The sequence below is a fragment of the Drosophila eugracilis genome, unplaced genomic scaffold, assembly GCF_018153835.1.
Source record: "Drosophila eugracilis isolate 14026-0451.02 unplaced genomic scaffold, ASM1815383v1 contig_2154, whole genome shotgun sequence".
NCBI classification, from domain to species: Eukaryota; Metazoa; Arthropoda; class Insecta; order Diptera; family Drosophilidae; genus Drosophila; species Drosophila eugracilis.
In genome coordinates this window covers 9,845,847-9,872,832 of record NW_024573038.1, presented here as the reverse complement: position 1 = coordinate 9,872,832, position 26,986 = coordinate 9,845,847, and the positions used below count along the sequence as shown (strand labels likewise).

Sequence of the window (26,986 nt, the reverse complement as noted above, 5' to 3'; positions counted from 1 at the left end):
AAATCTAAATTGAAGTCACCTGCAGCAACCCTGAAATGAATCGTTATAAAAATAAATATTCCGTGCTTTCCCGTTCTCCGATCATCCGGCAACGACGCCTGACCATCCACAGCAGTTGTGGCAACACTGGCGCGGAAGAATTGCGGGCTGTAACTGCATTTTATTATTTTATTTTATTGATAGTGCTACTGGCAAACAAACGGTTGACTTTCCAATCCGCCGCAGTCGGCAGCCAGTTTACGGTTATGCCAATAGTTTCCCAGTCCTAAGAGTGTGTTTGCGAATGTTTGCGAACCACAAACTGCGTCGCCATCGGTGTGTGTGGGTGCAGAAATAAATGCAAATTGTTGTAAAATGCCGTGTTTTGGTGTGCGTGTTGATAAGTGCAATACGCAAAAGTAAGAACATTGAGGCAAATACGTATAATCCGTGGGATCAGGCCTTTCCAGAGGTAAGTCCGTATCACAACGTCCATGAAGATAATTTCTGGTTTCATTCGACCAGCAATCAAATTAAGTTCTAATGAAATTGTTTACCCACCGAAGTGTTTTTTATTGGCTTAAAAGTGCAAGTGTTTTGGATGCTAAATATGTTCTTAAATTAAACGATTTTTTTTTTCATATGACTCGTTTTATTGGCCCTTAGAAATGGGCCAAGTTTACCGGAACGGAGAGTGGGAACTTCAAGATCCCCTCTCACAAAGTTCCCGTGCTCTGTTCGCGTTTGAGTGTGCGTTTGGTAACGGTGTTTGTGACCGTTTTGCAATGGCACGAGAAAATCAATAAGCTGGCAAAATTGAATTGAAAAAGGAGACTTTCCCAGACTTTGTAAAATAAAGCACAAGATTGCCGCTATGGTGGGGCATACTATGTTAATTATGCTAATATGATGTGGCATGCTCTGCGAATTCCCGCTAACCGAAGTGCCTAATACCTAATTACCTGGTCAGTTTCACACCTCGCATGATGAATTACTTAGATCCTGGCTATAAATAAATTTGATTTTTAAGTGCTAAAATGGGATTTAATTTTTCTGTTGGCAGAAATGTGTTTCAATACAATTTCAAATCTAAATGTACAAAAAACCTTTTTTTTTACATACATAAAATTAAAAAGCTGAGAGCTTTAAAACTAAAGATATCCTCTATTAAACAGGTTTCCTTAACTTCCATAAATAAAATACGGCTGATCTTTGTTAAGTACAGAGTAGTAGTTAACCTTCAAAATAAAAACTTTATGCTTAATAAAAAAATCTTACTGAAGTGCAACGATAAATTAACAGGCGGTTCATAAGAAAGCTGTAAACAAAGGAAACAAATATAATTTAGAGGGTTAATGTCCGTTGATCCATAATACTGACAGAAAAGAAAAGACACCATATGAACACAATCCTGTAGGAAATTATGAAAGTGTCTTCAATTGTATTGTTATTGTTTTGGATTCGAAAAGCTTCCGAAAATAGATTGCAGCTCGACGGAAAAGATCGGACAATGGATTCCCATGCAGCGTGGGCCACGCAGGAAGAAGTGTGCTCATTGCGGCTGGAGGATTGATGGCAGATATTTTTAGTGCAGTCTCAATTAAGTTCAATTAGAGACCAAAAGAGAGCTTATCGCTTCGTATCTGATATACTTGCTTTAGCTTCCTCCGCCACAAGTAAACCAAGGGGTCAATGAATGATACTATAGCCTGCGATAACGGGGTCCAATATATTTCTCGGTATATGATATCGACGTTCTCATTACAATATTGTGGATGGGTAAATAAATAGCCTGGAAATTGGGTTTCTATAGCACAATGGGGTTTTGTAATATGGTAAACATAAACAAATAAAAACTTTTGTAGACTGAACCATTTTTTTGTTAACGTAGATCAGTTATTGTTCCGTATATTCGTTGATACTAGATCACCTGCATTTACAAATATATATCAATTTAAAAAAAAACAGTTAATTAAGTTGATTAAAATCAAATTTGTTAACGTAAACTTCTCAATGGGGAATTAAGCACGGGATATAATCGTTTCGCCTTCACACAATATGTTCATGCAGACCATGTTTTGTGTAATAGAATAATTAGCATATCGATTATTAGATGAGAAATTAGCATCAGTGATAGACTTTACAAAAACTTAAAAGCATTAAGACAGCACTTCTACGTAGTTTAAATTTATAGCCAGAGATGAGAAAATGTTCTTTTTATTGTCTACGCATTAATTCGAAAGCATATTGGAGGTATCTGCAAATTTCTAGATTTTCTTTCTTTAAATAATTAAATAAGAAAAATATTGCGTAATTCGGAAACCTCAATAAATATACCAATATTTGACATTTTAGTTTCCACAAACTTGTGCCATTGTGAATCATCGCCGAAGTGCTAGCCCAAAATGGACAACGAGCAGCCGCATCAGGAGTTGGTTAAGTGTGTCCTAGTGGGTGACACGGCAGTGGGCAAGACGCGACTGATCTGTGCAAGAGCCTGCAACAAGCATGTCTCGCTTTCCCAGCTGCTATCCACACATGTGCCTACCGTGTGGGCCATCGACCAGTACCGCATATATAAAGATGTAAGCTATCCTACTTTATATTTAATAAAATCCCATTTACATCTTCTTATCCAAATCAAAAGGTTCTCGAGCGATCGTGGGAGGTAGTTGATGGAGTGAATGTCTCACTTCGCCTATGGGATACATTTGGTGACCACGACAAGGATCGGCGTTTCGCCTACGGCAGGTTTGTAGCCATTTCAAAGTTTTAGCCATTTTAACAACTACAATGTTCTTCTTGACCAACAGATCCGATGTGGTGTTGCTGTGCTTTTCCATTGCCAGTCCGATTTCCCTGCGCAACTGCAAGATGATGTGGTATCCGGAAATTCGCCGCTTTTGTCCGGATGTGCCCGTCATTCTAGTTGGGTGCAAGAACGACCTGCGCTATATGTACCGCGATGAGAACTATCTCTCGTATTTCGGCGAGAAGGGAACCTTTGTTCGGTATGCCTAACTAACAGGTTTCAGCCGGTTATCTTGTGGGTCATTTCATTAATTCACTTATAGTTTAGATTGAAATTATTTTTAGCTTTTTTAATGAGAACAAACTGAACTGAAAAAAGGAATTAATATGATTTCTATGATTCAAAATCTGCAAGAAATCAATTTAAGAAAATGCTCTGAGAAATTATATTTAAATTGAACGTTAAGCATGGTTTTTTCTCCTAATTTAGTACATTAATAGTGATTCCTAATATAATTTATTTTACAGGGCCGCATTGAAAAGCGATCTGGTTATGCCAGACGAGGCACGAGCCGTGGCCAAGGAGCTAGGGGTGGCCTATTATGAGACCAGCGTCTTTACCTACTTTGGAGTGAACGAAGTCTTTGAAAATGCCATTCGATCCGCGTTGATTGCACGCCGGCAGCAGCGCTTCTGGATGACGAACCTGAAGAAGGTACAGAAACCGCTGCTGCAGGCGCCGTTCCGGCCACCGAAGCCGCCACCACCGGAGGTCACCGTCATGGTCGGTCACTATCGGCAGGACATATACAATATGTTCCTATCGCAGGCCTACACCGATCTCGTTCTGGTCGGTGCGGGTGGCACCAAGTTTGCCGTGCACAGATTCATGCTGGCCGCCGCGTCCAGTATTTTCCAGCGCCTGCTAAGCACAGAGCTGACCGACATGGGCGGACGGAGCAGTAGTGAGTCTAGCATGGTCAGCTCCACATTCGGAGAGGCAACCATAGCGGATTTTAACGACGACACTGAATCTCTGATACGGTACGAATCACGCACACAACGGTGGGTATAGGCTTTTCATCCCTTCTGATTAATCTATTAAAGTATTTAATTAAAGCAGCATGTGGGAACATTTGAAGCGCCGGTCCAGTTATCAGGCTTTACCGCTCATGGAGTCCACCAAGCGATCCAACGATCTGTACAGGGAGCTGCATCATCCGGTTCTGCAAAGCATTAGACTGGTGCACGTGGAAAATCAACGAGGAGTGAATGGACTGCAGACGATTGTCACCCTCAGCAAGCTTATATCTCCGCAAGCTCTGCATCAGTGCCTGAGATTTATTTATACCGGTACAATTGACAAAGATTGCAATAATCTGCAGGTATAGTAATGATTCGGCGACCTTAGAGTATTTTTTAATTCATTACTTTATGCCCACAGGAAATTAGAGAAGCTGCCGATCTGTTAGAACTGCCGCAACTGACTCAGCTACTTTCCAGGCCGCAAACCGTTATGGAGAACTCCAGCGACGAGCCAAATCCGCACATTTGTCTTGTAAGCAATTTACTGGATATTTATATGTATGCCGATTAGAACTCTAATAATTTACTATAGCGCATCAAAGAAAGCATGGAAAGGCATTGCATTGGTGACGGCTGTTTCAGCGATGTCACCTTTGAACTGGACGATGGTTTAATGAAGGTATATGATATTTGAGGATCATTTTATTCTAATTAACCTATATCTAATCAATTTTAGGCACATCGCGCTGTGTTAGTTGGCCGTTGTGATGTTATGCGCGCTATGTTGCTTGGCGACTTTCGTGAGGCACATTCCAATGTGGTAAGGCTTGATAACATTATGAAATCCTACAAAATTTATTTAAATCCCTTTTCTTTAAGATTGTATTCCCTGGCGTTACAATATACACATTCCATAAGCTGCTGTGCTACCTGTATACTGACCAGATTCCGCCAATCTCGGCCGTCAAGTGCCTCAATCTACTGGAGCTGGCCAACCGACTCTGCCTGCCGCGCTTGCTCAACTTGGTTGAGTGCCGCGTTATCGGTTAGTAACTAAAAAAAACATTTTTTACTATTACACAGAAAGTAATTTTGTCTCCTCAATTTTGGTTTTCGTGTTTAGAAGATCTCACTCTAATTTCCCAGAACGAAACCAATGAAACGGTGGACCACTGTCTAAAGTTGTTGGAGCCAGTAAAGGTAAAATTAGTTGAACTATTTTTTCTTAGCACAAATTCTTAACTAATAAATATTCTTTTTCCAGCTGCACAACGCACATCAGTTGGCCGAATGGTGCATGTCGTACCTATGCGTCAATTACAACCTTATTTGTAAGTTCTCACTCAAGGGCCTGAAGGCTCTGCATCAGGATAATCAGGAGTATTTGCGCGAGCATCGCTGGCCTCCAGTCTGGTATCTCAAGGACTACGACTACTATCAGCGCTGCCTGAACGAGTTGAACAAGGAACTGAAGCTGAAGAGCTCGAGGCGGGAGTCACCGAGCGATGACGAGGGTTGTCTGTGCTTCACGGGTGGTAAGTTTTTCTTCTTTTACGGTATTATCTGCTCCACATCCCAGCACACTTGACATCCCAGACCCAAAATTCTCCAATTGGAGAATTAGCTCAGGTTTTAGTTTCAGCCAGATAATCATTTTCTGTTTGCTGCTAGCATTAGAGGATAATGTTTGTATCGTGTGAACGGTTTGTATAAGTAGCCAGGTGTCTCGTTACGGTTTTCCTTTCCTTTTGATTTCCTTGCTCATTTACAACGACAACGCCATCATCATAATATTAATTTGCGAAATTTGGTCAAAGTATTCTCTTGCTGGCTGTTAGGTAAATCAAAGCGCAGTGGAGACGTGAGCGGAACTACGGAGAACAGCAACGCCGATAATCAGATCTTTAACAGTGCCGGAAACTCGATCAATCACATTGATCTGGAGGCAGACATGGACTTGAATCTCTGACACCCAGCCCTCGGGCAAGGAAGGTTCGTAAACTATCTTGTATTAAAGAATATATTATAAACACACTTACATCTTTCAGATCACTGCGCTTCATTGTGATCCTGCCGGTCCTTATCTGTTTCATCTGTACGATTTTAAGTATTTTAATACTTTTCCAAATCCACACATAACAAACCTCAAGGACAGACAACTTGACGTGGGCGGGGATAGGGATTGAGAATGGAGGGGGAGTGGCGCGTCTGCTTTTGACATTACGCAATATATAGGAGCGCAAAATTTGCCTTAGTGATTACTAACTAATAAGTCCAACGTAGCTCGACCCAGAACAAAGGAGCATACTGCAAAGTGCTTCGGATTTCTTATATTTATACGCCTATATATAATGCAAAGCATAGACGAGTATGTATGCACATGCACCTCGGCGATGCGAAGCATTTCGCTGTATTGCCTTACGATATATCGATGTACACCCATCTTGTTCTGCACGATTCCACGGAATATAGGAAGCGAAAGGACGCAGAACATGTGTATATCCTTATATTTGTACCTTTACCTAAGACATGTATGTATGTATATTTTTGAATTCCTACTTACGGAAACATTTGTCTAGCCATAGCCCTAAGCAATACTTTACGATAAGGACGCATTTTGTACAGAATGATAGAATAAAGCAATTACGAACAAATCATGTATAACCTTGTTTTAATTAAGACATATTTGATTGAACATTTACACATCATTAAATGTATAGCTAAGTGGAAAAAACAGTTCACATGCCGGATAAAAAACAAAACTCAAAACGCATTTTAAAGCACTTGGGCAGGTTTAGCAGTTCTCATACTCAATTGAGACACAGAACCATCTTCAACCTCGAGATCTTGTAACATGGCAATCATCTCCTCATCCGTTATAACGACCTCCGTCTTTTGGTTGTTATTATTGAACGGACTGAAGGTAGCTGGCGTTGATTCGCCACACAGATCACGCAATTCCTGTTCTAGCAGATCGTCTTCCTGGCTAATGCTGTCCGAAACGCTATTGGACATGACGTCCTGTACTTCCCGATGCTGATCGAGAGTGTCCCGTACGTCGGCCAGGACTTCGTCAACGTTGTCGTACTTCAAGCCAGATTCCGAGAGAACCTTCTTCAAGGTATTTGAGCCTATTTTGTAAGCGTCTAGAACAACGCCACTATTTTGAGCCTCATCCACGCTGGACAAAAGGGATTCGATGTTGTGCAGGGCAAGACTTCGACGTTCTAGTTAAAATTAAAAATACATTATGAAGTCAATTAAGTAAGTAAGTCAAATAATACCATGGTTTTTCTCCAAGAGATGCCTTTTTCGTAGATATGTTTTGGCCATTTGGCGCTTGTTCTCCTTCAATAATTGTCGAGCTTTGTTGTCGTTCACCTTAATATCTTCCTCCAGGTCTTCTAGTTGCTTTAGTAACTGAGCTTGAGTATTCTGAAGATTGTGGACAGCATGATCTTCTTGGCTTATATTGAGATCATCGCCCTCTTTTTCTATATACAAGGTAAATTATGAATAAAAGAATGCATTTTTATATTTTAAAAACTTACTTGGGATTTTTACCAAATGGATTTGCCGAAACCTTTTTTCAATCTTAAATTCTAGACCGACGATTTGTCGAACATTTAAGGCTAACAAGCAAACACATAAATCTCTTTCTGAATAAATTCGGACTTCTTGAGCTTTGCAAAGCGATTTAAACGCATCGAAATGAAGGAGTTTCCCGCTGTTTTCCGATAGAACTTTCTCTGCTATAAGGTCACAAGTACTCTGTAAAGATGTAAATTAGATTAGATTATTATATTGAAAATTTCAAAAATATTAAAATAATTTACATACGTTTAAGACATCTAGATGAATCCTTTCAATTAAAGCGGTTGCCTCCAAGTCCTCCGAAACCACGCTGTACTTAATCTTGGACCAGCCCCATGAGAGGGGACGTTTTACCAGGCTGTTGACCAGCCAGCTGCTCCATGAATTCGCCGGATCATGCTCAAATTCACTGCGGAATCGAATCTGTTTGCGGTGGTGCATCTCGGATATTACGGTCTCCAAACAGGCGGGCAGCTGGTCACCCCGCATGAACTGCAGTTGCAGATCGCGCAGACTGAAGATGGGTCTTCCGCTGAATTTCAGATACTTCACAATAATATCCATCCAGAATTTCATTTTTGCGTCGTAGTCCTCGGTGTCCAGATCTCTTGATCGGAACATGGCGAACTGCAGCTTCATCTTGGCATTATCATTCCAGCTCTCGGGAAAGCGAAACTGTCCCGTTCCATTTGTCTTATCCCCGCTTGAAAGGCTCATCTTTAAGGCCCCAAAATACCGTCGCTCTGATTATAAAAATTGCGCGTCGTTTCTTATGTTTATGTTTGGTAATATCTGCTTATATCGATAGTCAGCTGTTACTTAGTGCTGCACAATGATTAAATGTTTTCAAAGATCTGCAACGAAATTTTAAAAAATTCGGGAATAGAAGATTATTTACATATTACTATATAACATTTTAAAAGAACAGAATAATAAAATTTCAAATGCTTCATAATTATATAAAAGTTTTCTTAAAGTTAGTTTGTTATGATTTGAAATATAAATATAAATTAGTTTCTGCAATAATACAGTGAGAAAAGATGTCCACTTTGGAAACCTGTCACTTAATTAAAACTATAATACCATCTGAAATGGAATAATTTCATTTTATAAAATAAATGAATATAAAGTACATTTATAAAATAAATATACCTACGAAATAATTGAATACATAACGTTTATTAATCTACCATTTTCCAGCACTGTCCGATAACTTAGATATCGATTCACGTTTTACCCCCATTCGGAAACAGCTGTTCTAATTCAGGCTACTAGATTAAAAACTTCTGACAAAAATTTTGTTTTGAAGTTTTTGTTGAGTTTTCGTGGAATTTGAAACGGCGTATCTTTGCATTGGAAATTAGAACAATTCGGGAGGACTTCGGAAATGCATAGATCACGAAGCTAACTTGACCGAGCAAGGATTCCCGCAGCATCGATGAGAGCAGCACATCCCAGGCCCTGAGTCACGTTCTTGCTTCTTTCGCCACGGTCCATTGGCAGTTCGACCAGCCCGCTTTCCCCGCTAAGATCTCTTCGTCTACTCTGGAAACATCTTGATTGCCAGTACTGCCCGGGCAATCTTGACGTGCGTGCGACTCTACAGTTACTCCATTGTTATAAGGTGCACTGACTCCGTCCAATTGAGTCTTGCAAATCATCATGATGGACATGGACGACGACCAGATTAACCTGCGCAATCAGTTGGCGAGGGGTAAGTCTTGTTTTTGCAAGAATCTAGAAAGTTTCATCTTCATCTAGAAAAGTGCAATAAATATTAGTACTCTTGAAGATTCAATTTATCGGTGGTTATTTGTTTTTCCAAAAAATGTTAGTTACTGCCGTTTTTTTTTTTTTTTATATTTGCAAATTTAATAAGATCAGATGATAGCATACAAATGTATCTAAATAAGATCCAAAAAAGTCATATAATAAAAGAAACATTTACATAACTGTACATAATAAGATAGGAAAATAAAATATCTAACAATAAACCTCTTAACTTTTATAAGATAAGTGAGAGTCTTCAAGATAAACACTGTTTACAAAGTAATCACATGATTTATCGCCTTGAAGCTTCAGTGATGATTTTTTGGCGGGATGTTTAATATTGATAAAAAACGGTTTCATTCGTTTATTCTTTTTTGAGTTTTTTTATATTTCTGCTGATTCCTAAAAAAATACGAATATAGTACAATATTCATTCAAGTTATGTTCGTTGCAAGTCTTGCACTTTGTTTAATTCTTTAGTTTAGCCAGTAATAAGAACGGAATTTTAAAGCAATGGAAAAATTGCCGGTTCAGCAGACACATGCAAAAATCTTAAAAAGTAAGAGTTGCAGGCGGGCTCAGCAATTTCTTAAAAAATTAAAAAAAAAAAAAAATATTGCAACAATTACGTTAAGTACTTAATTCATTGATAAACGATGTTTTTCTAAATAAGAGCAAAATAGAATATAGTTGTAGTTTTTAGATCCGCCACAGATTGGCGTACTTAATCATGACTGTGATAAATTTACACAAAATCATTATAACGATTTTATGCTTTGTAGGTACACAAGTAAATATAATAGATAAGATTAGGTTGTAAATCACCAGATCATTTAGCCAATTAAGTTATAATCGAAATCAGTGTCTGCATATGGAGAATGATTCTTATTTTTCCGCTCAAACATACATACATATGTATAAATTATTTGAGATGGTCTTACCATCTCAGCTCTCTCAGCCTAAAGCTTTTTTCGGAGGTTTCTCTGTTTGGAATTTGAACTACCATTTGTGGACGTTATCAGGGCTCTTCAGACTCTTATCACGCCTTCTGTGCCTGCAGAGAGAGTGTAGTGCCACAGGTCCGTACATGAATGGCCAGATGATTGACTATGCATTGGCTAGGAATTTTACCAAGTGGCTACCCGGTGGCTAGTCTAGTCGCCGAGGTAAATGCAAAAGCGGACGGACGTAATGCCGATCCACAGACGTCGTAAGGTTCATATTGGGTCGACGCTGCTCTGGCTGTGTTTTAAATGTGTTTTCGTAATGATTAAGTTCGGTTCGGCTCGCCGATGTCCGCCGCTCATTAATACGGCTATATGAGTGCCCAACCATATGTACACATGGCGTTTCAGTTCGTCGTCTGGAGCTTATACATATGCGAAAGCCGCAGCGCAGCCGCTGCCGCCGCTTCGGGCACTAAAATTTCATTCAAACGCGTTTCACGTCTGTTTTCGAACGGTCAACACAACGGATGGGATCGGATCGCGCGATCACCAGTTGTCGCCACCGCCATAACACTCACACTCACTACCAGCGATTTAGAAACCCATGAACTAAGCAAACACACATCTTCCGTGGCTGACCAATGGTCCATAAACCCCCTTACCGCCTGTGATAAAGTGCCCGTCTCTGAACTTGTAATCTAGTGTGTGTCAGCAAAAAAAAAGCAAACAAAATGAAAGTCCCCACGCGCAGCTCAAAATATTCATTCAATTTGAAAATATTCAAATTGCATAACGATAAGAAACCAACTAGCCCCAGTCCACCAACCTCACCTGTGATCTCAGCGAAAAGAAACTCATGGCGCGCTTCGTGGCGATCTGCATTGGGCTCCAAGAGCAAGTCCATCGCAACGCCCACAGACGACGGGGATACCATCGATTTGGAGGCGGAACCAGAGTTTTTCGAGCGTACCAGGTACCACAGCTCTTGCTCCTCCTGCTCGGATCAACTGTTTCCCGCCATCCAGATTCCCCAAGGCGATGAGCTTATGTGTAAGTTGGTGAGACGTTTTAACAAGTTTTGGAAGTATTCAGTTCAGCAATATAACCATTTTCAACTTTCAAATCAGACATTTTTTTGACAGATTTTAATATACGAGTATTAATTTATTTAGTTTACAATTCCGTTTTTAATTTGCCTGTTAAGAGAAGTTAGCCTTATATGTATATACAAAATAAAAACCAAAGATAGAGATAAATTCCTGAATTTCTAGTAGTTGATAAATGCAATATGACAAGATCAATAGAATCAAGTAGCATAGTCAAGGGTAACCTAAAATTAGATAAGTACTAAGTGCAATAATTCGATAAGAACTTCCCTTGAAGCGAAATTATCTCTGGTGCTATCATCTATTGAACCACCAAATAGTTATATTATTAGAATTTGCCCTTCCTCTAAGCAAACGAATAAACAAATACTAACGTTGATTTTCTCAGAATATAAAGTATGCACATAAAGATAAAAATCACCGGTCTCTTGAATTCATATAGTTTTAAGTAAAGATTAAACATCTTTTAGTGTGTGCATAAATAGAGTACAAGCTAAATGACTGATTAGATAAACATGCCAGGGGAGTTCTCCAATTGCTAATCGACATGTGAAGATCGGGTGAATTGGGCGGAAATATAAAAATACAGGTGTAGTGTAATGGGTGGAGCCCACTAAATGGTCAATTCCCTGGTCAAATCGGCAATACCAGACCACGATAAGCAGCAGGCCCGGAGGGCAGATAAGGAAGGTGTGTTTACCTGCCTGTGGCGCACATGCGTTCATTTCGATTCGATTCCCCATTTCGCCAGCGTTTCAGCTGTTTACGGCTAATATATTATCCGGCAGTCAGTCAGTCAGTTGGAGCCATCGACGTGTCGCGCTTGGTCGTAGTCGTGGTTGTGGTTGTGGCGTCCGAGTGAAATGTTTCCGGTTTAGGCAATCTACATAGCATACAACCGCACTGTGCTCGTCGTAATGAACCAAAAGTTGTACACACTGGCACATCCACATCCATACCTAAGCGAATCGAAACGAAAGCTCCGTGGCCGGAATATACGTACACCTAAATAATACGCATTGCCGGGGTCTCTGGGTTGGGCAAAGTCAAATAAAAAAGTAAAACGCGTTTACCAGTGATTACACGACAAGTGTTATGTGCAGCGGATTCTATACTCGAACGGAATAAACCAGCGCCGCAGCTCCAAGTGTTACATCATGCCGGAGGCGCTACATTTTACATCGATCTTTGATCTCATCATCAAGAGCGGTGCGTGCACTTTCAAAGTTCAGTTTGGCTTAGAAAAACCCACCAAGGGTTGACCTTTAGTGGAAGGTTTATTAAACAACAAAGTCAACGGGTATATAAATAATAATGATGGATTGATTGCCTACCAATTCAATATAATGATAGCTTGATCCAAGTTAATATCTTGCAAATATGTTAGTACTACTATAGTGTGTACTATTAGATTCCAGTTCTTGTTCTAAAAAGTATTTCAACTCTATGTTTATGGTACATAGTAACCTAGTGACTTTTAGCCGATATCTACTGTATACGATAAACAGATAATGTGAAGTACACGCGATACAACAACCTTTAGCATACCAGTATTTGTGACATAGTTTGGCACCGATTTGATCTTGACACCATGAACATGAACCGCTTTCGAACATTTAGCAGCTCTGGCGTTCGATTTCTTTTTGCTCTTGTAATGTTTTGAAACTTGTTGCTTTGCCAATGAATCCGTGTCAAAAAACTGCACCAAACATGTTTGTCGTAGTTGGTTTCAGACAGGTTTGATATTACAAATGAAACAGATTTATGATAGAGTGTTGCAATACTATAAATATACCCAACCCTGGTTGATAAACTCCAGGAACTAAAACAAAATTTGACAGTTAAATATTAAGTTCGAAATTTTGAAATGCATTATTTGTAAACTGCGAATATCCATGGAGTTTGTATAGCCGCCCAAAGTTTTGTTTAGCCTGAAATGTGCCTAAAGAAGCGTTTCTGTTATGGCTTTATAGATACAGGTTGGTTGAGTATATCCAAGAAGTAAAGGGAATCTTTGGACCTATATATAATATATAGTATTATTATAAAAATGAATAAATAACTAATGACCAACATTTCACCATTCTAGCAATGCCATGGTTTGGAATGGACATTGGCGGAACCCTAACAAAGTTGGTCTACTTCGAGCCCAAGGACATAACGCCGGATGAGCAGGATCGCGAGGCTGGCATTTTGCGGAATATTCGACGATACTTAACCAAAAACTCGGCGTACGGCAAAACCGGACATCGAGATACGCACCTACAGGTGAGGGGAACCAACTATTGAAATGTATATTCGCCGCTAAGGAATGTGGATGTGCGATTTTGTAACAAAAGCGCTATGACGCGGGCCATTAGCATCGGTATTATCATCTACAATATTATCAATCCCAGGGCCCCGAGTCGCGATATTTGCTTGTCCAGTCAACAAGTCATCTTGTGCGGGTCGGATCGGGTCGTCTGGTGATTTAATACGGGTACGGGTGCCGGGGTGTTCGAGTGTGAGTGCCTCTGCTGTGACCTTCACTCTGGCACACACGCCTACACAGAAAATAAATTCATACTAGTTAATTGATTCATTAATAAAGCTAATCTCAAAGAGAGAGAGAGTTTGATAAGAAATTTAGAAAACAGTTTTTAAGTCTTTAAGAAAGTGTTGATTTTTTATTGATAGTCTGTTTTTGTTTACCGTGTACCACACGCTAATCTCTCACAAAAATATTCCTTTGTTTACCCTTAAAGCCAAGTGATTCACTTTTACGTTTATTTGTTTGCTTTGTTTTAATATCAGTTAACGTGTAAATCGTAGTAAATACAATCTTCAAAGCGGATGCTGGGAAATAGGTCACTCGTTGGTTTTATAATTAAAACCAACAATAACTTAATGGAATCGTATTCTTCTTATTTGTTTGATTAGTTTTTTATTTTATTTAAAATTCCCCAAAACTAACACAAGAGTTTTTGTTAGTTTATATATTTCGTTGATTTTGAGTTTCCATCGCCTAAAATTTGTATTTATTTATTTAAGTTTAAAGTCTAATTTAAAGTTAGGGGTAAATGCCCTACCCAAAAATAGTATGAATATTTCATAGTCTGAGGCATCCAATTTCGGACTTGTCTGAAGAACTATGTCAATTTACAAATGCTAACTTTTGCTTGGTAGTTTATTTAATTTGTTAATTTTGTACAAATTACCCTTGTACTTTGGACACCTTAAATTAAGCGCATATATATATTCGATTTATACTGTAGGAACAGTTTGGAAAGCTTACGCGATGTGAACGTTGACTTTCGTACTTTGCATTTTCATTTTGTAATGGGTTCTGAAGTCAAATTTTTATACTTATGAAGTACATTTCACTCTTACGACCGCGAAATTTATTCAAAGTTATAGTATATATACCTTAATGTAACTAAGTCCTTTAACTGATTTCTCATACTTATTCTCTTTAGATGGACAATGTCGAGATACGTAAGAGACGTGGCTCCTTGCATTTCATTCGCTTCCAGACCACGGACATGGGCAACTTTCTGTCGCTGGCCAAACAGAAGGGCATGGCCGAGTTGGTGACCACGGTTTGTGCAACCGGCGGCGGAGCCTTCAAGTTCGAGCAGGATTTCCGTGATCAAGTCAACATGAAGCTGGCCAAATTCGATGAACTGGACACGCTTATTAAGGGCATCCTTTTCGCCGACCTGCACAATCGCACGGAGTGCTATTACTATGAAAACGCACGTGACATTCTGTAAGTGGAGTAAGTGCTGGCTACGAGAAGTTTCTAACTATTTTAACTTAATAAAAATTTTACAGAAAAAGCGAGAAACGACAATTTAACTTCTCCCAACCGTTCCCGTTTATTCTGGTTAATGTCGGATCTGGAGTCTCCATCCTGGCGGTCTACGGTCCAGACAACTACAAGCGCATTTCAGGCACAAGGTAACTCAGTCCTGCGTTGTTATTATTCGCTTCTAATTCCGTTTTTTTTTTTTGCTTAGCTTGGGCGGCGGTACATTCCTCGGACTGTGTTGCCTACTCACCGGTTGCACATCCTTTGAAGAGGCTATCCAACTGGCCACCAAGGGCGACAATAGGAAGGTGGACAAATTAGTTAAGGATATTTATGGCGGTGATTATAACCGCTTTGGTCTGCCCGGTGATTTGGTGGCGTCAAGGTAGCTTAACCGAAAATGAAAACATAAGCAACCAGTTATGAATATGTTTCCTACTTCCAGCTTTGGCCAGATGCATCTGAATGACAAACGTGTTTCAGTATCACGTGAGGATTTGGCCAACGCCACACTGGTCACCATTACAAACAATATTGGCTCTATAGCAAGGATGTGCGCACTGAATGAGAAGATCGATAGGGTAAGATTGCAAATTTAATGAAGAAACTGTTAGTTAACTTATTCCTTCACATCAGGTCGTCTTTGTGGGAAACTTTTTGCGAGTAAACCCTATTTCCATGAAGTTACTGGCGTACGCAATGGAGTTCTGGTCCAACGGCACAATGAAGGGTCTATTCTTGGAGCATGAAGGATACTTCGGTGCCCTGGGTTGTTTGCTTCAATTCAACGGTGAGCTGGCAGCCGCCCTCAACGACGGAGTGGATCATCCAACTCACACATCTACGGAAGCAAGCGAGGTCGGTGGGTGTGTCGACGCAACGACAGTTAGCTCAGCAGATGAGCCACCAGAGTATGCGCCAACAAGCAAACACTCCACTAGGTAGTCGCTGTAACCACATGTTCCTCCTGAGGGCACCCGAAGTGGGCCATCCCATTGTAGTACATGTACAGTAGACCTAAGATCTAAAAGGCAATGGCAATGACTTTGATCCTTCGCAGTTTATCTCGGTATTTATCGTAATTCTTTATCGGCTTTAGTTGTTACTTGACGCACAAATTGTAAATGCATGAAATTACTGAATGGATAAAGTGCCTGCTAGCAAGCAACGAATTTTGGCTCCATCAATGCCGACCCACAATTTATATCTTAATTTTCACCCGCGTAACATTGTTCTATATATGTTACTATCATGCAATCTTTGTCAACTTTCGGTAGTTTTTAGTTTCTTTTCTACAGTGATAGAAGTTAGCTCTCTAAAAAGTATTACAAATACTTGACAAAAGGCAACGCAATCGAAAGTCTTGCGCGCAACAATTAGTTCAAGAGCCCATGTCCCTCGACAATATTCATGCATACCTATAAGTTTTTATCTTAACGTTTGTGTACATGATTTAAGTGGATGTTTTAAAGTTTTCTTTTTAGAGTATAAGTTTGTGGTCATGTTATGATAGGATCCAATTTGTCGGCAGGTCAATAAAACTTGTTTTAAAAACACTGTTGGAATACTTCTTTCAGGAGTCGTTAAAATCTTTTCTTAAATCGGTTCTATCTTAATAGATGGGAATCTCTGATTTAATTTATAGTGTTATGTTTTGCAAACTATTTTTTCTTTAAAACTATTGTTTAATTTGGTTATACCCTAAACTAAATGATTTATATAATAGATACATTGATAATAGTATTATAACTAAGGCTGTTGTAATAAAACTAACACAGCTATAACGTTCAGCTTTCGGGTAAATATTTCAAATATTGGTCAAAGGCAATAATGATCTTTGGACAATTGACTAATATTTCCTTTTACAATATTTATAATTATGCCTTCGTTATGGCATTGATGCTGCTATAATCCCTTCGAATTCCACAGCTTGCTTTGAAGTCAAACACACGCAGGTTGTGATCGGTAGCCACGAACATATATCGGCTATCACAGGCGAGGCTATATACTGGCGAAAGGCCATTGTGCTGTCGGGTCCTTCCAGGGAAGTATAATTGTACGTATTTTTTCATTCTTATATCGTAAAGGTTGACCCGGGCATGTCTGTTGGTGCCGACCAGCACCCCATACAGACCATCATACTCCAGGGAGTAAAAGGAAGAGTCAAACGGATCCTCCCAGATTGACACATCTCGATCTACTCGTCGGTCAAACATCCTAAATGTTGTATCGAAATTGGCTGTGAAAACAACATGATCGTCTTTCAACTTTAGGTCGTATATTGACATTGTTTTGGAGTTGAATTCCAATTCCTCTCCACTGTTAAAAATAAATGGTAAGACGGTATTTGATAAAAATAAATTTTTAATAGTTACCTTTCAACATTAATGGCCCTCAGAGCCCGACGTTCAGCGTCATCGTAGAGACCGCCATATAGCCACTGACCATCTGAACTCAGTTCTAAAGACCTAAAGGCATGTGGCAGATTTATCACCATATCGAAGTGTGTCAATCCAAACTCCTGGGACCGCTGCCACAGTTTACAACAGTGATCGGTACTGGTGGCGTATAGATTCTTGACGAAGTCAACGCAGTATAGATACTCATTGGCCGGATGCATCCTTTGTTCCGTAATGCCATCCGCATCGTAGTGGAAGCAAGATCCACACACCCTCCCCGCAAATATGGTGTCTTGCTTCTTAACAAAATCGGAGATGTCGCTCAGGGTGGACGTACTGATTTCCTCCTCGAAACGACGATGCAGTGCATCGGTGTTGGAGCGCCGGTACTTCCGTAAATAGCCTGCATGGGTAATGAACAGGAAGTTCGCCTCCAGGCACAGTTTGGTTGGAAACATCTGGGCATGGTGGAAGTAGGGACGTTCGAAATATGTCCCACTAACCCAGTTCTTGGAGACCTCAATGCGTTCATAGTTCTTTAGGCGGGTTCGGTTTCTGCAAGGTTGGCAACGGGGTATTATTGTGGGGTTATTTACTTTATCACATCGCCTACCTCTGCTCGATTCTTGGACTATTCCGGTGACCACAGAGCAGCAAATCGTAGGCCAGTGGATAAAAGTAGTGGGTGTCTATAATATACTCCAGGTACTGGTCCGCCAGGCACAGGCGCAGCAGATCCGCCTCCGAGCAGTAGTCAAAAATGCACAGCAGGCAGTCGATGGTCAGATCTTTTAAGTTCACATGGGATCCATGCATCTTTCGTTAAAAAACTTGATTAATTTAGAAAGCATTCCGTCGATCTGAGCAAAACGCGATAAATGTCTATCGATTATTCCACATTCATGTGCTGATTTTCCAACACTACAGAAAGACCGTTAAATTTGACAGCAAAGATTAAAATATTTATTCCTTTGTTGTATTTTATATTTTCCTGCAATGAATTTTCATGGAACACGACCGTCTAGATTCGCGAGACAGTTCCGAATAATCTTTGTGTTCAGAAGCTGACTACAAATCTCTTAGGGTATGTGTCATTATTGCAAAGAATAACGTAATATGACCTGATATTGTGAAATTTAAAATATAGTATAGTCTTTGCAAAAAGTTGTATATATTCGAAACAATTATTAAATTATTTAATCTTTGCAGAGAGAAATTTAAATAGTATTATTTAAAGCTTTATTATTCAAGTATGACACAGTATTTGCTAAGTAAATATAAGAATAAAAGTTCTAACTTGTGCTTTTTCCTTATCTATTAACTTTTAAAAGCGTAAAGTTAATACAAATTTAAAACAGGAAGCGCGTGTTAGATAGATAAATAGACTGAAAAATGTATATTAATCATTACCGCCCCTTTTAATCCATAAGGCTCTTTATATTTTACTATCTGAGCTTTTGGGTTTCCCAATGGTTACCAATTTCCTCAGGTTGTGTCAAGGCAATAAAATACAATTCATGAAAAATGGTTAATTTATTTATTCATTTTGATTACGCTGGAGGTTAAGTTACCAAGGCTAGAATTCAGGGAGCCCCTCTGACGACTGACAACTTTAAAAGATGAGTTTTTATCTTTAAAAAAAGTAGGTTTTTTATGTATGACAGAAGGTTGATTTGAGAACTATTCGCATCGATTGATGTAAGCCGACTGAAATGCCAGAAATAAATAGACAGGAACTGCACATTTTGGGGGCAGAAGTCTAAAATATATATTATTCGTACGACCACGTACCCATACAATTGCAACAATTTAAAGTTATTTAGAACACTGTTTCCGCAATTAGGCACGAAACTGCCGAGATTTTTGCGCTAAATACCTTAACTGAGCATTTGATTGACTTGAAATAGCGCACATACTGTCTGATCTGTCTAGAAAGCATCTCGTACACATAATGCCAACAATTTATTTGCAGTTTTATAGATACTGCAAAATGCTGCATAAAGTTTTACGACTTCTGGAATGATTCAGAAAAACCAGATAAAATGGTTATTAAGAACTTTGAATAACCTGATGGGTACTTAAATAAGTAAACATAAGATAATCATATAATAGAAGACAATATTCACTTTAAGCAAGATAAGGCAGAAAGTAAAATATTGGCCAAACAAAGAAGTATAGGAAAAATCTTGAGTATAGAAAAAGCAAAGTCATAACAAAGATAAGTTTAACGGCTATTTTTGGGTCAGGGAAAGTAGCGTAACTGTCACTGTTCAGGTCATGGGTTTATGGTTGCCAACGCACTTAAAAGTTTTAGAACCTTAAAAGTGAATTTCTAACTGTGCTAGACCTTATCTAGGGTACACCTTTGTACTTTCTATTTAACATACTTTTTCTACAGTATTATGACCCGTCTTAGAAGAACGTTAAGAAGTATTTCATGATGCCAAAAAGTAATCAGGAAAAGTACAAAGAGTCGTGACTTTCAGGTTAGTGAAAAACGCTAAATTTCTGGATCGTTCGTTCCGTTCTAAAAGCCCCCTTAAAATCTTATCAAACCACACATGGCAAAGGTTTTACTCTTTCAAGTTTAATATTAAAATGATTTAAGGATATCGAAGGTAGAAATACCCATCCTTTATATGATTAATAGAATATTGTGAGCTACTATCGTTATTATAACACTTAATCAGCGATTTTTTTACGGAAAATATTAAATAAATTGTTGTTAATTTAGTAAGCTTAGATTTGATTCGGTTTTGATTGATTTAATATGGTCTTAGATTCAATAAATATGTGTTATCGAAATCTTAATTTTATATTAGCATAAAATTATCTATAACACAAACAAAAATTGTGATTTCTAGAACGGGTAATTTCCGATGGGTATTTTCCAGTCGGTTCTAGACTGAACCGAGCGTATCTAGGAAAAGTTCATGCGTGGCACTGAGCCCCAAAAATTGATAGTCGCAATCTGAAGGTGACGTAGCCGTCAGCAGTTTTCGCGTTTTGCGCAGTTCTCGTTCTCTCGTCGACAATTTCATAATCTGAACAAAGTGCTTCGAGCACAGGTAAAAATGCTTGAGCACACACACACACATAGACAGACCCCAAAAAACTGGCATACATGCGAAAGAGCCCGTCACGTCGGCACATCAGATGACAGTCGTGGGACCTCCGCATTCGCAGTTATATTAGTTTTATTGTTATTGTAGAGCAAAGTCACAAATATTTCCGTAACCAATGTCACGTTCGCCAACCTGATAACTTAAATTCACTTGGTTGCATTATCAACTTTGGAATCTACACAGCAATTAAGAATCTCACAGCTCACTGACTTAGTAATGTTTCTAATCTGTCACTCTCAGAAATCTCTCGATTTTTTTCTTTGCAAATTTTAGAGAATGCGTGAACAAACTATTTACCACCTTTATAAAGAAAATAGATTAGAATTGGAAAAACAAAACAGAATCGGGTGAGGGCTTGTTTTGATATTTTGGCAAAAATATTTATCTGATCTTAATCAAATGTTGAATGTTGTATTAGTAAACAAAATGACGCATTCAGACCAAAAATTCAATCTTACTTCCCCTGACTCATTGTTTTCATCTTTTGTTGCCGTCCAGTTCTGTGGAATTTATGTAGAACTCAACAACAGTTTATAGTTACAGTTGATAGCTACAATCTGGTGGAATGATTATACTTTCAAGATAAAAATCTGGAATGATGAAATTACACTAACCTTTACTCCCGAGTTAAATATATATATCAATCGAGATATATCACATTTTATATTTCCCAAAAAAACCCTTAAGAAAAAACACTACCTTTCGTAGTAAGAATTATTCTTGGTGAGATCAAATTTCAATGTATTATGTTTTTTTCACGATTTTTTGACTTACAAGATTTTAATAGTAGACGAAGCGTAATACAGAAGTATTAAATAATAAATAACAATTTGCACTCGTTGCATTTTTTAACATGGAAACTAATGTGTTTTAAAGCCCAAAAACGAATCAGGGCGACTGTCCTTTGATAAGATCAACAGTTTGCAAAAAAAATTAAAAAGTTAATTGTATTGTACATAGGTAGGTTTTAGGAAGAATCGGTTGCAGAGAGGAGGCTGCGAAGCGGCGCGATTCTTGAACGAATCGGGGCCGCAGCGCGATTGGAAGGCAGTGAGTTCTTGTGTGTCTAAGAGAGTGTCTAAGCGAGGCTTTAAGTCTTTGTTGGCAGTACCACCTGCAGGAAGACGACGTGGAACGCAGTCGGATTCGGCGCGACCAAGGGGGCCAGGATGTTCACAATGGCATATCATTCGATTTGTCCTATCCCGGCGACTTATCAACCGGGTTTCAGCCGATTGCAGTCAACGCGCCAGCGTATCCCAGAAAGCAACCCGTGGGTGACTTCACGAGCGCTAATCAGCCCATGTCCACATCTGTTTCAGGTTCGGGCTCCGTGGACAAACCATTGGCATTCTGGGCCATCTGGAGCGTGGTGCGAGTATAGTCCAGCGGCTCTACGCCAATGTCCTCGTATTCGTGCTTGTCGCCCAGTGAACAGAGTCCGCTTTCATCGTCATCCATCGCATCGGTGCTTTTGCCTTCGTCCTCCTCCTCCGCATCGCTCCAGTCCTCGGCCACTTCCACGTTGACGGGTAGGTACATGTGAAAGGGTCTTTGCTCCCGCAGCCACGGTGTCAGAAAGATGTAGTTGGCGGTCATGCGTTCTGTGAAATCCTTCCGTAGTAGTGACAGCAAAAGCCAGCGCACCGACTTGGACAATGTCATAGGAATCTGAACGTTGCCATGACGGATCACGGTAATGAGGTTACAATTGGCCTTCTCGTAGAACGGATACTGGCCGACCAGCATCGTGTATAGGATCACGCCCAGCGACCACATGTCCGCTGGTTTGCCCTTGTACGTTGGCTGGGGGCAAAGGAGTTCCGGAGCGGTGTACAATGGACAGCCGATTTTGTCGCTAAGAGTATCATCCTCTCCGTCGAGGATCATAGAGCCTTCCAGGGATTCATACTGCAGTTTGGTTCTGTAATGGTAAATAAGAAAATCCGAATAAGAATATGCCGAACAGGGAAATAAAGGTTTTCTTTATTACAGTTCTAACGTCGCTTTGAAATTAAGAAACGAATTTCCAAAGAAGAAGTTCTTGATATATTTCATATTGCCAATAGAAGTACCATGCTTTCTTCCCCAAGAAGACTTGAAAGTCAGACTACACCTTCAGTTGGCATTGCCATTATTCTGATCGCAACTGTACCCGTACATCAGACCCATCGAGCTCTACATCATGTGCAATCCAAGGGACTTGCATAATCCCCGATTTTGTGGGGCCATTAGCTAGCGCAATATCGAAGAGACTTGAATCGATCGGCCACGGCGTTTCAGTTTCAGTTTCGGTTGTAGTTGTCTTTGGCGTTGGCGTGTTGACAAGTTAAAAGGCGAATTGGCCGAGAGAGAGAGAGCATTGTGAGTTGATTTGACTTAAATTGGTGACGAAAGCGCAGCTTGCGACCCCCGACACCCATGAGCGAGTGCCACCGCCCCTGCACTCCCCCTCCATGTTGGGCCACTCCAATCCACACCACACTCCACTCCATTGACATTGGCCCACATTCGAATGCAAAAAGTAAAAAAGTAACGAAAACGCCTGCAAACACAGCGAATAGAGCCGAAAGAGAGTCAGCTGTGAGCAAAGTGACGTATCGCAACTTGTTGCTGCAACGGAGCTTCTGCTGGGATCCGAACACTAGTACATTAATGGCACATTCGGGGGATACGAGGGGTGCGACGATAGCTAAACGAGAGATATACAAACACACGGTCGCCGTGGTCTGGTATCCAAACATCCAAAGAGCCAAACACAAAGCAGGCCAAAAAAACCTCGAGCTGACCCTGAACGAAAACAAGCTTTGAAAACGCGCCTCTCCTCGTCACAAATTACATAGTACACTGCAAGAAAGGCATTACCTTCAACTTGATATTAACAGGTGGGAAATAAATATAGAATTGACTTATAATTTTAGAAATTTTGGTGTATCAATATTAAAAATTAAATATATTTTCTATTTGAATAATTGGTTATACTGATTATTAAATTTACTGCCATCTTTTTACAAAATATCTCCTTCATCTTTGAATTTCTCGACCCGATATAAAATATTAACCACATTATATGTATATTTTTAAGATCAAGGTAGGTTTTGTTGAATAGAAGAATATATAATGATGGATATTTTTTAAGATCAAGGTTTTATACGAATCGATAAAGATATTATAAAAATGTTGCTGTGCACGGGAAAGACAAGTGGAGATGTGAAGTGGAGAATAGTTACAGCTGATGGCCTCGATGTGGCATATAGAGAGGCTTTAAAGAGCATCTTGTTGAGATCTCTCGGTCTCTCTTTTTCTGTTTGGCACAAATTTAACGTGTGCGATAGAGGTTAAACTTAAATCAGAAACGAAATACGGAAAACCGGCGGTGGATAAGTGCTCAAACACCTTGGAAGTATTTATGTACAGGCGAGGCGAGCACACAAAATAAAAGTATGACCACAGATTTACATGCATAAATACGTATAAAATGTATATAGGAGGCACTGGCATATAAATGCGTTAAAAATACAGAAGATCAGAGTCAGGGCCATTCACCGCACTGTGACCTTAAAAATTCGGTTCGTTGTTTGGATGTGCGTGTGTTCGCCCCTTCGGTTATGGATATAGCTATAGATATGGATACACACGCCTATAACTTGTATGTACACCCTGTACTTATCTATATAGTATTTCGTTTTCGAATGGAAATGAGCGCTAATAATCGCAGCGCATTTAAGTCTCATTGAACACTTGTTGTTTATTTCTCGCCAAGGTGAGAGAGGTATACTATATATTTAGATAGAGATCTATGAGTTTCTTCCTTCCGCCGTTTTTGCACTTGGCACAGAACTGACGAAATGACGAAAAAATCAGCAGATATTGCGCTAATTGTAAGCCATACGGAATCGAACAATTGTTCACGTCATTTCGTGCTGATGTCAGTGGAAAAAAGCGACGATAATAAGAACGGGAGACAGCGCGTTTTCGATACAGTTGTTATTTATTAGCATATGCGAAAATACATACACTTCAAGTAAGACGACAAGGTGGGGTCAATATTTCATCAGCCACTGTAATCTACATGTTGCTCACTCACTCAGTAAAATCACCAAATAAAGAGAACACTGTAGTAGGTGGGCCCCCATCCATACTGCAAATGCTATGTTGAACAATTCTTGAAATGTGGCAATGCTAGCTTCCAAAATGTGTAATGAAAAAACGGGTGTGCCAACAATTTGGCCATCACTGTGGAACATTGGGCCCTTGTGTGTATGTACACAGATACAGTTGAGGGCAACGAAATAAAGTAAAGGTTTATCTAAATATTAATAAATAAATATTTTAAATTAACTGAATAATAACAATTAGTCAAACAAAATTGTTAAAATGTGTGCTATTATAAATAAGTTTTTTATATTTTATATAAAATTTCAGGTAGCTTTCAAGCTATGCTTTAATTATTAAAAATAAAATATTTTTAAGTAAAAAAAAACTTTTAAATATGAATATCCATTATCACAGGGATAAATATTTTTAACTAATTTCAGATAATATAACTTTTGTGCTTTATCTATAAGGCTTGAAACTACTATTTTTCCCTTTGCTGTGCATACAGACGTACGCCGTGCGTTCATGTGGTTTGTCAGTATAATTGTTTTTGTTGGCCTATTGGTGATTCGATTGCAACACTTGTTAAATGTTCAATGTTACCCACAACGACGGCGCCAGCAACTACAACAACAACATGGGCCAATAACAAGAGCAACAATTGTGGCACCACCAACACACGACCACAAACAAGATCTCTCGCTCATAACGAGTTTCCATCGAATTGCAAAATAAAGCGACTAGCCATATGCAATTGAGTTGGTATACGGTTGGTATATATGGTGTATATGGGTTTTTTGAAGGTGTCACCTGGACACGCAACTCACCTGGCCTCGTCGATGAAGTAGAATCGCTTCAGCTTAAGATCCCTGAGGATAATCCCATTGCGGTGGCACACCTGAACGGTCTGGCAGATCTGATGGAATATGGCCCTTGCCTCCGTCTCACACAGTCGCTTCTCGTGGCGGATGTAGGTGTGCAGATTTTCGTACACTCCCGTAACACCGCCTGTAGAATCCCTCTCCTGAGGAACGGGTGCTATCAAGATGTACGTGCGATCCTTGGACAGCGGTATTATATCATGAACGGGTCGGATCAGTGGATGACCATAGATGGTGCTTCTGCGCAGCTCCTCATCCTGCTGTTGCAGTTGGAAGTAGGCTCGTTGAACCTTATGCAGCGGTTCGTTGACAATCCTGCAGAGAAACTGCTTCCCGGTGGAAATATCCTCACAGCGCAGATTGGAGGCGGTCAGATCGACCAGGTGGCGATAGGAGGCGGGCGTCTTGGCGGCCACGGCTGCCGATATGTGACTAGGCTGGGCGCTGATCAGATAACGCTGTTGGATCAGCTTAACGGGCTGCTGATCCGTGGGTTCCGTCGCGATTCCCAAGGCCATAAGGTCACAGGAAGAGGTGGACGCTGCTGATGGCGAGGCTGGTGATGAATAGTTGACTATTTTGTTGGTTGACGCCGCTGATGACGCTGCTGTTCTGCTGTTTTGGCCGCTACTGTTATCCATGCTTGCTTGCTTGTTTACCACTTAACTTTATCACAGTTCTTGCTCTCGCTTCTTCTTCTTTGCTTATTCTTCTTGCTACTTTTTTTTATTCTTCTTTTTCTCGGCTGTACTTGGCTGTTAATTGTGTTGACATTTAGCGACGCGCCGATTAGTCTGCGATTAATTTCGATTTAAACTCTCGCTTAAACTTTAGGTTACTTGGTTAGTTTTGCCATGTGCAATGCAATGCGGGTATTCCCTGACGAAATGCGGTGATTTTAAAACAAATCAAAATCCAACTTAGGTCCGCGCACACGTCTTGCCGCTTCGCCGTTTTCAAAAAAACTGTGAACGAAAACACGCGTGGAAGAAAAACGAAGCAAAACGAGAATGAGAAACTACACTCGCGCAATCTCTCTCACTCGCTCTCGCTCTGCTGATCTCTCTCTATCTCGCTCGCTCTTGTTGCGAGGTGAGAATGCCGACGGAGGAGAGAGAGGAAGAACAAGAGCGACGTTACTTTTCAAAATGAAAATGTTTAAGAGAGAGAGAGAGAGAGCAAGTGGGAGAGACACAGCAAGAGCATCGTTATTTTTGAAAAAATTGCGTTGAACGCTGAAATTCCCATTTCCGACTATATTTGAAATACGTAGCTGTATAAACACTATCTTTACAGCAACCCTTAAAACTTCTATGATTTTACATAATAATCTGCGCACTAATAAAACGTAGCAATAAGTTAATTAGAGAGGGGGTAAATAAACCAATGGAATTTAACATTTAAATATCAATTTAATACAAGTACAGTCAACACGAACTTCGTTCTACAAGTATGTATGTAGTTAAAATAGTGCTGAGAACCCGTATAATATCCGCTATAACTCGAACATATCTTTTGCG

At 39.8% G+C, this 26,986-nt stretch overlaps 5 protein-coding genes across 11 annotated transcripts; 2 read left to right on the top strand and 3 right to left on the bottom strand.

The window, feature by feature from the left end:
* The first annotated feature begins 94 nt into the window (after positions 1–94).
* LOC108114617 (rho-related BTB domain-containing protein 1) lies at positions 95–6,413 on the top strand. 4 transcript variants are annotated; one of them, XM_017225682.1, is made up of 14 exons: positions 95–451; positions 2,335–2,564; positions 2,627–2,730; positions 2,793–2,990; positions 3,259–3,795; positions 3,851–4,115; positions 4,175–4,288; positions 4,349–4,435; positions 4,493–4,576; positions 4,636–4,801; positions 4,880–4,956; positions 5,021–5,291; positions 5,595–5,748; positions 5,805–6,413. In XM_017225682.1, the coding sequence occupies exons 2-13, from the start codon at positions 2,385–2,387 to the stop codon at positions 5,723–5,725; spliced, it is 2,214 nt and encodes a 737-aa protein (XP_017081171.1). In that variant the 5' UTR covers positions 95–451; positions 2,335–2,384; the 3' UTR covers positions 5,726–5,748; positions 5,805–6,413. The 4 variants fall into 4 exon arrangements, with proteins under 4 accessions (XP_017081171.1, XP_017081172.1, XP_017081170.1 ...); XM_017225683.1 differs by having other exon boundaries at positions 96–451; positions 3,259–3,774; positions 3,854–4,115; positions 5,574–5,748; XM_017225681.1 differs by having other exon boundaries at positions 96–451; positions 3,854–4,115; positions 5,574–5,748.
* On the bottom strand, positions 6,411–8,167 carry LOC108114618 (charged multivesicular body protein 7). The gene is made up of 4 exons (XM_017225685.1): positions 7,597–8,167; positions 7,308–7,527; positions 7,041–7,250; positions 6,411–6,983 (listed from the first exon to the last, which is right to left on the bottom strand). The coding sequence occupies exons 1-4, from the start codon at positions 8,065–8,067 to the stop codon at positions 6,532–6,534; spliced, it is 1,353 nt and encodes a 450-aa protein (XP_017081174.1). The 5' UTR covers positions 8,068–8,167; the 3' UTR covers positions 6,411–6,531.
* A 412-nt stretch (positions 8,168–8,579) lies between these two features.
* Positions 8,580–16,519, top strand: LOC108114530 (pantothenate kinase 3). 4 transcript variants are annotated; one of them, XM_017225566.1, is made up of 7 exons: positions 8,580–9,064; positions 13,263–13,441; positions 14,629–14,921; positions 14,987–15,112; positions 15,172–15,348; positions 15,409–15,544; positions 15,600–16,519. In XM_017225566.1, the coding sequence occupies exons 1-7, from the start codon at positions 9,013–9,015 to the stop codon at positions 15,906–15,908; spliced, it is 1,272 nt and encodes a 423-aa protein (XP_017081055.1). In that variant the 5' UTR covers positions 8,580–9,012; the 3' UTR covers positions 15,909–16,519. The 4 variants fall into 4 exon arrangements, with proteins under 4 accessions (XP_017081055.1, XP_017081057.1, XP_017081054.1 ...); XM_017225565.1 differs by lacking the exon at positions 8,580–9,064 and adding an exon at positions 10,545–11,117; XM_017225567.1 differs by lacking the exon at positions 8,580–9,064 and adding an exon at positions 11,971–12,382.
* Positions 16,520–16,634: 115 nt separating this feature from the next.
* Positions 16,635–18,388, bottom strand: LOC108114532 (F-box/WD repeat-containing protein 4). The gene is made up of 3 exons (XM_017225569.1): positions 17,976–18,388; positions 17,339–17,917; positions 16,635–17,282 (listed from the first exon to the last, which is right to left on the bottom strand). Exons 1-3 carry the CDS (start codon positions 18,176–18,178, stop codon positions 16,841–16,843), a joined length of 1,224 nt encoding a protein of 407 aa, XP_017081058.1. The 5' UTR covers positions 18,179–18,388; the 3' UTR covers positions 16,635–16,840.
* A 2,813-nt stretch (positions 18,389–21,201) lies between these two features.
* On the bottom strand, positions 21,202–26,425 carry LOC108114625 (tribbles). The gene is made up of 2 exons (XM_017225692.2): positions 25,413–26,425; positions 21,202–22,411 (listed from the first exon to the last, which is right to left on the bottom strand). Exons 1-2 carry the CDS (start codon positions 26,105–26,107, stop codon positions 21,784–21,786), a joined length of 1,323 nt encoding a protein of 440 aa, XP_017081181.1. The 5' UTR covers positions 26,108–26,425; the 3' UTR covers positions 21,202–21,783.
* Positions 26,426–26,986: the final 561 nt, after the last annotated feature.